General features: G+C 39.3%; 1 protein-coding gene across 13 annotated transcripts in view; it reads right to left on the bottom strand.

Annotated features, from left to right (window-relative positions):
• Nucleotides 1-13,779, bottom strand: part of ERBB4 (erb-b2 receptor tyrosine kinase 4) — a 581,012-nt gene that overhangs the window by 284,472 nt on the left and 282,761 nt on the right. For all 13 annotated transcript variants that reach the window (XM_083841514.1, XM_083841527.1, XM_083841529.1 and 10 more), the window contains one exon: nt 4,192-4,378. In XM_083841514.1, coding sequence (XP_083697640.1) covers nt 4,192-4,378 — 187 coding nt within the window. The remainder of the gene's footprint in view (nt 1-4,191; nt 4,379-13,779) is intronic.

Genomic DNA, 13,779 nt, shown 5'->3' with positions numbered 1-13,779 from the left:
CAGTCACACGGGGCTGAAGAAGCTCAGGCCCCGCACAGGTATCTAAGGAAGATTCCCAAAAGCACCTTTGGTCCCAAATGTGCAGAGTCAACAAAATCAAAAGAAAATATGACTCCTCCTGTGCCCTTCCCCCAATCTCAATTGAGCTGCAGTGTAATGATAGTAAATGAACAGTCCTTGTTAAAAAAAAAAGGCAAGAAAAAGATAGAAAATCACTGACAATTCGCCTTTTCTAGAGAAGTGGTCATTCTTCTTTTGACCCCCCCTCCACAGTACCCTTTAGTATTTTTGATTTCTTGAGGAAAAAATATATTGAAAATGTTACAGAAATTATCACAGAATGTTCAAATTTTGTTTTACAGAACAATTAAAAATGTAATCAAAACTTAAAAAAAATAAAAATAAAAATTACAAAGATCTGTAGGAGAAGGGGAAATTTACAATGGATCACTTTCTACACCCAGTGAAAACAATCCTTTCCCCTATGACTTTCCTGCCAATCAAATGAGATTTCCTTGGCTATCACTGGCCAAATCCTTTGGGCTACATCATGCATTTGCCATTTGAACCATAGTTGCCTTAATTTAGCTTTTATCTCCATTCCTGAAAGCAAGCAAGCAAGAAACTACAAATTTTCCTGCTTTTACGTGTTATCAAACTAAGCACTCCTAAATCTGCTTTAGTCTAATACATTTAAGGAATTCCAGGGGAACTTCTGTTTCCAAGGCCAATAGGGAAGATGATGACGTTATCTCTGCTCATTCAAAGATGCATCATTTGCTGTAGATCTCTGTTACTCATCTTCACTCAGAAGAAAATATGGGATACTTCATAAGTGGTTCTGGCACTTGTGAGTTATCCCTCCTTCCCAGCTCATGAAGATAAATGCCATAATGAAATGCAGCCATCAGGTATTCTCTATATTTGGAGTACTCAAACTGTGAACAACGATTATGCCCTTTCATTGGATAAGTTAAGGTTGACTGCCTAGCTACATGGGAAAGACAGGAATGATTTGCAGTAGCTCATAGGCAGTAAATGGAAGAAGGTGGCATACCCTCAGCATCAGTTATTCTGCTAATCTCAGCCTGAATAATACGTTCAGTATGTCAAAACCGCATTTTATTTTAAGGCTACTTGGCAGCTGAATCTGCAAGCTGAGATGAGTTCAGCTGAGATGACAGCAGCCTCTTCATTAGTTCAATGTCTTTTTGTTTTTGACACTTGTGGAATCATTGACCAAGTTATTATAATAAGTGAGAAATAGATTTTTATAGGCAAGACTTTCTGGAAGCGTCACATGAATTTTAGGACCCGTTCCTGACCTGTCCTGCACAAACAAAACTCCCTCTCAGGTTAACAGACATCATGAGCGAGAACTGAATCGTGCTTTCTGTGCAAGATAAAACTTACTGCCTTCACAGTTGTCTTTTATATATATATATATATATATATATATATCTTAAGGGAAAAAATTCAAGCATTTAAAGTCACATTTAAATATGAAAGCGTGATAGACATATCTGACAATAAAAACACAGCTGTTAACAACGCACTAAAAATAATGCAATGGTACGTCACAGAGGGATGAAATCCTGCCTCTGGTTAAGTCACAGGATAACCTGCAGGTGAGAATAGCCTCTGCATTTATTTGACACAGAGGGTAGTGTTTGTATTTGAACACTGTGCAGTAACAGACTGAAATAGCATCAGGATCCCTGCATCCAGACACTGCACAAATAAGAACAGAACCTCCTGAGCTTTTGGGAACATAAGCCCTGGAAAGACAGTTCTTGGCATGCAAGGCAGGAGTTATGTTTATATTTTACTCCGGTGGAAGAAATGCACCATTCAAAGCTGGTCTCTTTAAATCTGTAGTGGACTAGAAGCTTGATGGATGCAAGTTCATGGGAACCACTTCATCTTAAATTCAATGCAAATCACTGGTTGTTTCTGATGTAAATACGGAGCGGTTGGTAGGCACAGGGAAGACCCAGACACAGCTGATCTTTTGTGGCCTTGCAACATCGCTGACTCCCGCAACCACCACTTATTTTTATGTAGTTATTAAGGCTGTGTTACAAAAATGACTTAACTATTAATACGCTCCAGGGAGAGCATTTGCAACAAGAAGCAGGTTGTGGGTTAAAATAGCGAGGTGCATCTTAAACGGTATATAAAATGGTCAAAGAACAGCTGCTGTAGGGACTCACAGGGTCCTGGCACACGCTGTCTAGAAAATATTAGAGTATTTTTAAGTACACACTAGCTCATATTCAGCACCCAGAAGCTATTTTAAGCATTCAGCAGAGACAAGCTAGTGTTATTAGGGAACTTTTCTTCCAAGAGACAACAATACGTTTTGAGCCAAATAATCCCATCAGAGGGATTAGGTAAACACCTAAATCAGATGAAGTGGTTGTGATGATCTCATGTTAGGGAAGATTCAAAGGCTGAGCTAAGGCAGACTTTCTCACAACACTTGAAAAGACAGTCATGCTATTTGCTGGACAGTTTTGGTGTGGTGCCTATCACATAAAAGCAGCTTCCAGAGAGAACCTCTGGAGTCAGATGAACTGTTCATTGGCACAGGGCAGCTAGTTCAAGAACAAAATCTTGAGCCGGGGCCTAAAAGATAAGGTTTTTCATGTTACTGAGCAGTAAAGCCATGGCTAAACAAGCACTGAAAATACAACCCTTGCTTCCTGGCAGAACAGCCTCTAGCCCAAGAGAAAAGGGTTCCAGTCCTTTTCTAGCCTTGGCCTCACATCACCTCTCAGTCTCAGTTTCACCCAGCCTAGTGTCTTTCACAAAGCATTTTGAGACTCATAGACAAGAAAAGTATACGAAGAAGTAAAAAATTAGTACATGATGCTGTAGCTGTGCTATGTGAAGGCACAGGCAGCCACAATGAATACCCTAAATTATAAGTGTGGGGAAAATGTGGGAATAGAATAGGAGAAAATTGGATTATGACAATGATAGAGAGAAGCGCAGCAGGGATTTAGAGACTTTGGGAAGCACACTGGTATCATCACGATGGCCTCAGTAAGCAGAAGTGTTAGAAGTCTGACCAGAAGAATGAACCTGATCAGAAAGTCTGCTAAAATTGTGTTTTATTCTGTAAAATAGCCAAAATCTCATTTTCCTTCCTATTTTTGAAAGCACCTCTGTACAACCCAAAGAGGCTTGAACAAAAGGGAACTGCAGGCACTTGTGTACCACTGAATATACCAACACAAAAAAAACAGGAGTGAAGGGTGCCTTAATATAGTTCAAAACGCTCCCACCTCCCTGTACTCAGGTTCAAGTCCAGGTCACGTCAGTGTTTGCACTGAACATTTAGCCACTTGCAGAAATAAGGCCATTTCACAAACACCAAAACTTAGAGTACAAATGATCGTAGCAGACACCACTCCCTTCACAAGGAACCATGTACAAATAAAACACTTCTAGTGAACTCCCTAAAGAAACTTTGCCACTGCCTGGCCTTTATTAAGTTACAGTGCAATACATGATATGATATTTAGCCAGCATTTAATCTCTCAAACCAGTTACTGCAGACCCTCATTTGGGAGATATGAAATGCTGACCTACCCCACATCATTATCCATCCAGCCCTGAATTTACAGATGACCAGAAAACATAGACTTAGCTTACATTTTTGCCTCAAAAAAATATCACTATATATAATAAACTTTTTTATTTGAAAGCGGAGGTCTTAAATTAAATACACCAAAGATCCAGTGTCCCCTCTCACCCACCTCTCTTTCCCCCACCTCTGTGAGAGCAGCAACAATGTTGACACAGCAGCAAGAGCTGAGGCTGAGGGAAGCCAAAGCTAACTTGCCAGAAAATAGGTAACACCTGAAGCAACATAATAATAACCAAATTTGTGTTCTCAAAACTAAGAAAAAAAGTGCGTCTTTTCTTTCAACAATTCTTTTTGTTTCAAGTACGCTCTTGGCATGAATTTCATACATAGCATTTGAGTGGTACTGGAAAAAGTTCAGCTGTGATTCTGAAAAGGAATGAAATTAAGTACCAACAAGCCTTTCAAACAGTGTATAACTGCCAGCCTTTCATGGTACCTATTATTTGCACAATGTAAATGACTGAGGACATTGATGCACATGTTCAACAAGCTCTTTTTTTCCCAACTAATCCACTGCATTTACAAGTTTCACTTACCTGTCAAGTTCTTCAAGCCAAGTTCCCTGAGTCCAAAATTACCATCCTTTCTGTAGTTAAGAAATATCGCCAAAGCATATCGGTCTTCATAGAGTTTGGTCCCACGAACGATGCGCAGGTTCTCCAATGGCAGGTATTCAAATTGATTCAAAGCCACCAGAACATAGCCTGTGACTTCTCTGATAGACTGAAAGACAAAAATGAAATAAACACATTAGAAATGGTCCACTTTTAATTATTCTGATTTTTTCACGTAGCAGTTGCTTTAGTATGTGATACAGGTATGCCAGGAAAAAAAAAAAAAAGAAAAAAAGAAAACCTTCCCCAAAGAATTCTGTTTCAAGTTCTTGAATTTAACCACATTTCTCTTTCAATGCAACTGAGCATATTAGACATACTGGCTTGAAAAGTAGAGAACAAAGGGGTAGACATTCTTTCCAGTTTTATTAAACTCGAGCAGAAATTCACAGTAAGCATAAAAGATGCATGAAAGGATGACTTTGCACAACTCAAAGCAGGCAGCAGGTCAATGGTCTCTTTAGGATATGAGCAGAATCCACCATAGCAACGCCACAGGTCAGATAAGGTAGTCTGTCTGTGAGTAACTCCGTTGTACAGGATATTCCAGGGTAAGAGTAAAGGACACAACATGGGGTAAGGAGAGACCACTGGAAGAGCTCACCGTCAAATAGGAATGCATGACAGAAATGGAGAGCACATTTGAAAGAGAAAATACAAAGCACGTAAGTAATATCACCACCTTGTACTTCCAAATAAATCAGATCACTAAACATTTGTAAAGATTCAAGTTTGATTTTGAAGTGCTGGTATCACCGATATACCCAGATTTTGATCAAAAGTAGTATCAAAACTATTAGCAAAATGACTGTTGCACTTTGGGGCTGGCTGAATACTTTGTTTGCTTTAGATAAGCTATACAACAATTCTCTCCTGCTCATACTCAAGACTTGATTGTCTGGGTTGTAAAGGGGAAAAAAAAACACAACAGTTTTTCAAAGTCCAAAAGATTAACAGTACTAAGATGTTTTTTAAAAATAAAAATGTTTTAGAAAACAAAGTTATTCCAAATAATTCAAATAAATGACCTAGAAATCTGAAAAGTGTCATTTCAACATTAACCTAGAGCGTTACTATCCTTAGCAGGAGGGACAGGTTGAAGGATGCTCCTGCCCAGAGGTGCTCCCAGAAACACAACCTCTGTGTTGGAAAAGGTCTCTCAAACACAGTTTTCAAATCTCACCTAATTCCATACCTGCAACAGCTTGCAATCACTGTGTATGTTCATATACCTATGTGTGTTCGTGTATTTAATGGACAGAAATTGACATAAATACGCGCCTGCTTAAGTAGATGCAAACACTTTTTTCTTCCCTTTGGCAAAGTAAATACCTTAAACAATACACAGAAATAAAAAATTCTACTTAGAATAACATGCCTGAACTATGAGTAACACAACAGGGACGCCAGTCAATGCCAGAACAAAAAACACACAGGCAAACAATGGCAAGCATTGAATTAAATGCGTTGCGCATGTATCGTTAATAAGGAAAGACAACAGATTTGCAGAACAAAGGACAGCTTTTGTTTTGCTGGTTCAGCACTGCTGACAAGATTTTGCCTGGAAGTGTGCAAGAACCTTTTAATTAGGTTTATAAAAGTTCATAAGATTATTGCCGAATGTGGCAGTATACATAATGAAAGATATATATATGCCACGGCAGTAGCTGTCCTTCTAATGTCTGATGTCTCTACTCAGCTGAAGCTGCTAAAAAAGATCTGGAGCTATTTCAAGAGTTGCTTGGCATCTAAACAGAGCACAGTGTCATTACAGCACTTTGATGAGAACCCAGTGAGTTTAGCTAGGTTGAGATGTACGCTTCAGTAGCTCAATATTAAATGCAGAGCTGCATTATTCCCTGGGACGCTGATTCCATTATAATCAGAAGCTTTATAGCGCTTTCATGATAGCTCTTTTACTTTCAGACATTTCAGATTAGCCAGTTTGGTCAGGAGTTTGTTTTTCATCGTATCCAAAAATTTCCGTAAGCTGGCTTTTCTAGCTTCTCTTCAGAATTCAGGAAATATTAAAGTTATACTCAAGACATGAATTTCTCCACTGATGTTCCAGAGATACTGTGATTGTTCTAATTAATTTAAAGGGACATTCTAAACTTGGAATAGAATTAAAAATAAAAAATCAAAACAGTTCCAAAGCTGCATCTAACCAAGTCCTCCCTGCCAATTTTTTGTCACTTACAAACATCTTTTCTATTTTAAGGTTACGTTTTATTTCCTCCGTACAACAAACACACCTGAAATGACAATAATTTCGCATGGCACTTCAGTTACACACACACACTCACCAGCAATTTTCATCACAAAGTTTGGAAAATAAAAAACAGAGGAAAAAATAATAAAGTTCTGTTGTTGATATTTGTGGCCAACTGCCCCGTTTGGTTTATCCAACTGAAATGACAAATTATGGCAAGTATTTTGACAAGAGCCAGAGGGTTCTTTCCAATCCCATCAGTGTTACAACACCTTTTTCTCCCCAACAAACGTATTTGCTGGAGAAACAGCCACATGAATTTAATTCTTGGGGAAATACAAAAAAGGGTGTCAAAAAAGGTGGAGGGAGGTTCTATTTGCTAGAACACAGCCTTCTGACTAAGTCTAGGGCCATAGCATTTCAATTTGGGGTTTCTTTCTTTATTCAAATTTGAATGAAAAAGACAGAGTAATGACATGTTTTGCAGGATGTTTTGGTTTTTGACTGGTTCAGCTTGAAAAAACGTACTGGGAGCACAGCAGGTGGCCCAGGTTTTAGCCACTTCTTGACAACACTGTCAGTTTGCAGTCACTGCTAGTTTTGACGTGATTCCTACTGAAAGTGGACACCTGCACGCTTGGTGCTCACTCCAGGCACTGTTGGAGTCACTGCAAAGATATCTGTTGGCCTCCATGCAGATTCTCAAATCCTCATGTCAGAAAGGATCATCCAACTCTTATCTCCTCCCCTGCAAGTCATGCCAAACCTAGGCATGTTTTGAACATCCCATCCTTTGATTTTGCAAAATTTTCCCTTTCTCCCCCGTTACAGCAGCATTGTGGCTGGAAATTCCCTGCTCATGCTACTTTGCCTTTCTTTGCCATCCTTCCAGTTCTTGAAAAAATAACTTCGAACCAGAATGCAAATTGCCACACCTCAGGGTCTGCCCCAAAACAGCAATGGCCACGCCTCAGGAACTGCCCCAAAATGGCGGCCACCGCTCCTCACATCTGCCCTAAGATGGTGGCCGCCACGACCCAGTAACAGCACAAAAATGGCGGCTGCCGTGCCTTAGTAACTGCCACAAAATGGCGGCCGCTGTGCCCCAGTAACTGCCCCAAAATGGCGGCCGCCCCACCTCAATGGCGGCCCCAAGATGCTAGCTGCTTTGCCCCTCAGGCAGGCCCAGCAAAGCGCAAGAAAGTGTACAGCAAACATTGCCGCCGAGTGCTCAGGGGACAGCTTTTCCTCTCTAATGTACGCATTTTTCCTCCATTTGCAAAAAGAAAAGCTAAACGGCTTTAATGGTGTGAGTTCTGGGTTGTACTGTCTGGAATTTCTGTCCTTTCATCAGTGATAGCACATGGAAACATTAGCCTAGCTCCCTTCAAGGACAGTTTTGCATGCATGTCTTGTTTAATTTCTCAGCAGCTAATACTGGCACATTATACCATGTACAAGGTGAACAGAGAAATGGGATCTCAAAATTAAAAACACAGGGTTATTTTCAGAGGTACCTTTCTAGAGGATGACCTGTAAAAATTAGCTCCAGATAACCCATTCCCTTGCAATGTATAACCTAGGAGCTTTAATTACAAACAATACTAGCTGAGCACAGGTAAAGCATTTTAAGCTCCCAACAGCCAGGCCAGAATTATCCTGTCAGCAGGGATTAAAATACACGATTGTTACTAGTGATCTTAAATTGGCGTCTGGTTCAAGTCAAACAAACCCAAGTGAAACGCAGCAAAATAACGGGTAACTTCATTGTGCTGCCCAGAAACACAGATCAATGACTGATGAAGGAACCTGGGGCTTCTCATAAACGCTACCATGTCCTTTAAACATCTATCGTGGAGGCTTTGTGATTTTTTTTCCACCAAAAGGAGAGAAATAGAAAGGGTGGATAACTCTAAATGAGATATATGTCAGGAATAAGCCAAGGGCCCACTTTAAACGCCATCAGTTGCCAAGTACAGTAAGCTCTATTTTGAGGGAATATCCATTTCATGACGCATCAGCAAGGCTCCTCGCACGCCTCAGCTGCCAGCAGACAACAGACGTCTGCTGAACCTGGTCCAAGGAGCTCGACTGACCCTCCAACGTGGCCCATGCATTTTGTCACATTATGTTAAATCCCAAGAAAGCTGGATGTCTAAGTGACACAAAGGGGAAAATATTTCCTAAGTGCAGAGACCTTTTTTTTTCCATGTTAATCACAGTTAACATGCCACAGCAGAGTTGTGAGCACAACTACTGTGAATAGTTACCACCACATCATCTGTTTCAGAAGCTTTTCACATCTCAAGCTAACTTGAACAGCATATTCCACATTTTGCTTTTTGATCAATTAAAAGGTAAGCATTAGATCTGTTAGAACAAAACCAAACTGGATAAATTTGTTTCCTGTAACAGGGAAATTCAATAGTGCCATAAAGAGAACACTTGCTTAACTTTAAACAAGTTCCCAGGGCAATCATAATAGCCACGTTCACAAAATGCAGTCAAGCATGTTAGTGAGTGTGCTGATAACCTAAAATGCCATCAATTAATTTTCTTTTTTTTTTTTTTCCATACATTTTCACTGATGCAATGCACTGTCTTCCATTGTGACAATTAAAAAAAATTAGCATTTACTGAATTAGCAAAAAGTGGTCTCTAAGCAGCTACGGCAGTTACAGACCCAACTCCAAGGGAAAAAATAATAACTGAAATGTAGCCATGTGGAAATAACCAGCCTATTGCAATTTATGGAGCTCAATTAGCTGTTCCATGCATTGCTCATTGACAATTATAAATATTAATGGCAAGATAAACTGAGATTTTCAAAAGAGTTCAGGAAACATATTTTATGGGATTCAGGCACAGGGCTGCTTCCAGCTTCTCTCAAAGCTGTTCACAACCATGAGAAATATTTAGTACATACTGATGTTTCTCATGTCTAAGAGGACACTCCATTTAGAGACAATGTCAAAACTAACACAGAGCACGCACGTCAGGCATTTTGTTCCAGAACAAGCTCATGTCTTGTCTCCTTCCACGTCCTGTATTCTTCAATTACGTCAACATTCATGAAATTGTGGTGTAAAGCCCTTCTGAGCACCGGTGGCTTTTCTGATATGCGGTGCAAGCTTCAATGAAAATCCCTCAAGTTTGAGCATACTGACAAGTATCAGAACATGGATAGTGAAAAACAGTTTTCTGGTTCCTGATCTGGAAGCAAGTAGTGTATCGCAACCAGAGTTGCCTTGACAGCTGCAGAGAATTTATTGTCCAAAACACTAAAGTTGCAGTTTAGATTCGGATTTGTTACAAAAAAAAAAAAAAAAAAAAAAAAAAGAAAGAATTTTGGGTAGACTTTTAGTTTGCTTTAAGTTGTACTAAAGGAAAAGGATGGGCTTGGCTGTAATTTTGAAAAGAGCTGTACCTGAGGAGCCTTGTGCTGCTGCATGACTGCAGAACTGAACTGTGACTGAACATTTAAGACAGACGGTAGAAACTTTAAATCACTCTTGTCCTCACTGACACCTAGACTTCTTTGTTAATACGCACAATAATATCTTGAGCAACAAATCAATGGATTGAAAGTAAAATTAGTTTTCCTGAAATTTAAAGTAGCAGTCAGTGAGGAGCATCTTTTGTTAAGTCCTTGGAAATTTGTAAGTGAAGTTTTTGTGACAATTTATAGAAGCCATCCTTGGAGTGTTTGAACTGAAGTTTTGTTTACTGAATGGCTGGTCTTTACATTTCATTTTTTTCAGGAGTGGGCCTCTTCATACACAAAAACTGGAGAATTAACTGTATGGTCATTATGTAGTTATTGAGTGTAACAGAGAAATCACATTGCTGCATAGGTGAAGCAAGTGAGGCTGGGACTGAGCTAATATACATTACAAAAAAGGTGATGGAGGTCTTGGATACAAAGCAAATGCCAATTTTAAATCCACTAAACTGCAGATCAATGTCCAAATCTGGCATTTGGAAAGGAAGCTCCATAAATAATGTACAAGCGACAGCGATGGATAAAAATGTAGGGGGGAGCCTATGAAATGTGTATCTTGACTCATTTTGCAAAGCTTTCCTGGGAAAACAATGTGGGATATGGAAAGCTAAAATAATAAAATAATAATGTGGGAATGGGAACAGTAAATCTAAATAACAGATAAATAGCATGATAAAAAAAACCTCTAGCTTTCAAATTTTTAAATATAGGTTCTAGAGACATAGTCAAGTATTTTTCCTATTGACTGAGCTAGACTTAAGCTCATGTCAGCTGTCACCATGTGTCTATATCTATTTTTCAGCTAAAAATATTGTATGACTAGAGAAACTGATTAGGCTTACATCAACATCTGAGTGTCTTTCTAACATTTTCTGTCTAAAACACAATTCCTCTGTTAGTGTACCTGCTTAGGAGGCGTCTGACTTTCAGGTATACAGGCTGCCTGAGCACATACAATAAATTCTAAGCTGTTTAAATTGAACTACATTATGACCAAGACAAAGCCTCCACTCTGTAACAACCCAATCTTCAAAGCTAACATCTTACTGTCCTGAGGAAAGCTAAGGATGACTACGTATTTAGCAAGTCAATACGAATTTTGACATTATATCTGTAGTACCTGATTGGCCTTCAACATATTTGCAAAGTGGTTTCCAGGAGAGTTTATTGTATCATCTCCCAAGGGAAAATTTAGTCATAAATTAGATCGGAAAGATTAAAATGAGAACATTATACTGTTACAAAATGCTTTACCATTTGGGCTGTTTAGCAGTAGCTACATTTTGCAGAAACTCAAAGCACATCAGCTTATAGCTGCCCAGTTACAGAATTTCCAATTGGAGAGATTAATGCCTTTTGCTTTCTTTGCATTTGGGAGCTTCAATCAAGTAAATCTTGCTTTCGAGGCAACATAAAAGTGCACAAACTACTACCTCATAAACAAAATAATGCCAACAGTCTGGAAGGATTTTAGGAAAGTAATAACCATGGGAAAACACATTGCCTTTTATCAATTTGCCTTAGACAGCTATAGTCTATAAGAAGCTGTGAGCACATTCAAGGGTCTTGGGACACCCACCAGGAAAGACAAAGTGATGGCTGGCTTACTGAGCGGATGGGCTGAAACTGCTTTAGAGAGGCACTGCGGGCTAGCAGAGTGAGCACTGCACTGGGAAGTATGCATCCCCTATCAGCACTGACATTCCTGTTTTGCAGTTGGACAGCACAGTCCTCGGAGCAGAGGGGTTTTCCTAGCAACACAAGGAGCCTTAACCCCAGTTGTAACTTTCACTGTACAAGGTTTCATGGTTGTATTTACACCAATTGCTGTCTGCACTGCTACAGACATCTGGAGATGATGTCAGTGCACTGAACCAGGTTGATGTATTTATTTTGGCATAACAAGATGTCATCTACAAAAAGAGAAAAAAAAAGTATTTGATTCCTCGTTGCTCTTAACTGTGAGGCTATAAATCCCCATGAGATTTCTGCTTGCGTCTAAGCTGAACTAAACGTCAGAAGCTTGACTATTTGGTCCTCCAGGTCAGGAAATGGTTGAAGCACACCAGGGAGCCCATCCAACTGGCATCCCCGAGCCTCCTTCCCAGGGAAAGAGAGGGAAGACAGAGAAGGAAGAGGAGGACTGATGCTCACAAAGTCTCTCCCAGCAAGTGGATGAAATTTTACAGAGACAATAAAAAGAAGTGAAAAAGGACGGTTTTCCCACAATGGTTATGAAAGGTCAAGGTACTGATCAGAAGTCAAATGGAAGAATACACAAAACAAATACACTACAGGCTGTAACAGTGTGTCCAGAATTGCATGCTCCTTAATGGAAGCTGCCTGCAGAAATCCAAGAAATGTTTTGTGTGCATTTAACAGTAGAAGGTGGTTTTATTTATTCGTCTAATAGATGACGAGCAACAGGCTTTGTGCATCAGACATTGTGATTTTTTTTTCCTTGTATACAGCCATGTTAGTTGGTATGAATTACTGTAAAGGCTATAGTTAGCCTGATAAATTACATACATTTATTAAAGTTTCTCCACCATCTACTGTGGAAGCAACAGGAGCCACTGGCTGGCACGATTCCCACTCCTTGGACCGATGCAGAGTGAATTAAACATCCCTGAGCTGAACAACAGGACTGTCACATATTCCTATTCAAAGTGCAGGTGAAGGTGCCAGGCCACTCCGCAAAGCAAAAGGCTGTTTCTATTTCTGAACACAGGAAGCAACTGCACGTAGTGAAGATGTGGCAATCTTGTCAAATTTCAGCTAAACATCCTCAGTCTGAGCTTTGGGGTTTTTTTAAGAAGCAAACGACTGGCTGTCCAGTCCCAAAAAAGCAGTTAGCTTTTTCTTGGAGAGCTTTTCTTTTCTTTCCCAAGAAAATACTTCCTTAAAAACATGCTTTCAGTGTGTTTCCTATGTACAACAATCACCCCTTAATGAGTATTTTAAATGCATTTCCTGGGAGGAACCAACTTTATTGGCACTGCAGGACATTTTTGCACACATAAATTACCGAATATTGGAGTTGCTGCTGTTTGTCTCGTTTTGTCGAAGAAGAGAATCTTCATCCAAAAATTGGATTTTAGCAACTCTGTTTCTAGCTGAGCACATACAAACAACACAATCTGAGCTCAGCATCACACCTTCCTATTGAAACTATTTCAGCCTTTGTGACTCTCTAATCTTCAAGAATAGAAACCCTGGAGAGATCCATTAATCGCTGGCTTTTGATTAGGTTTATTTCCATTAAGATAAAAAGTGAAGAGTCTTCTTGTTTTTAAAGACGTGGCTTTGTTTTGTTTAGAAGTGGGAGAATAGCTCTGTTATTCAGGCTTTAATGGATTGTTAAAGTCTCCTTCAAGGATAGATCCCTAATTTCTATGAGGTAAGGAAGTAGTAAATGCAACTGAATTTAAATTCTGAAGTATTCTTCAGGAAGAACATGTAAACTTCAGATTTTGAGATTATGAAGGGTGACAGCAACCAGAAAAACAACATCTAATCTTCAGTGACTGAGCTAACTATCAAGATAAGATATTTGAATTAATTTCACTACTTTTATTCAAGGGGGCATGTTACAAACTTATCCCACTCAGCAATTTCAGTGTGGTTCCTGAACAATGCAAGATGCTCAACCTTAGAAAAGATGGGGATCTTTTTTAATTTTTATTTTTGCTATGTCCAAAATTTTTAATAACCAGATGCCTTAAATATACCATTATTACTACGTACAGTTATTGAAACAATTAAGAAATTGTGGTTCCTTCAATGTTCACAAATT

Source organism: Anser anser (assembly GCF_964211835.1).
Source record: "Anser anser genome assembly, chromosome: 6".
Classification (NCBI taxonomy): Eukaryota; Metazoa; Chordata; class Aves; order Anseriformes; family Anatidae; genus Anser; species Anser anser.
Note: the sequence above shows the minus strand (reverse complement) of the source record. Positions and strands in the feature narration are given on the sequence as shown.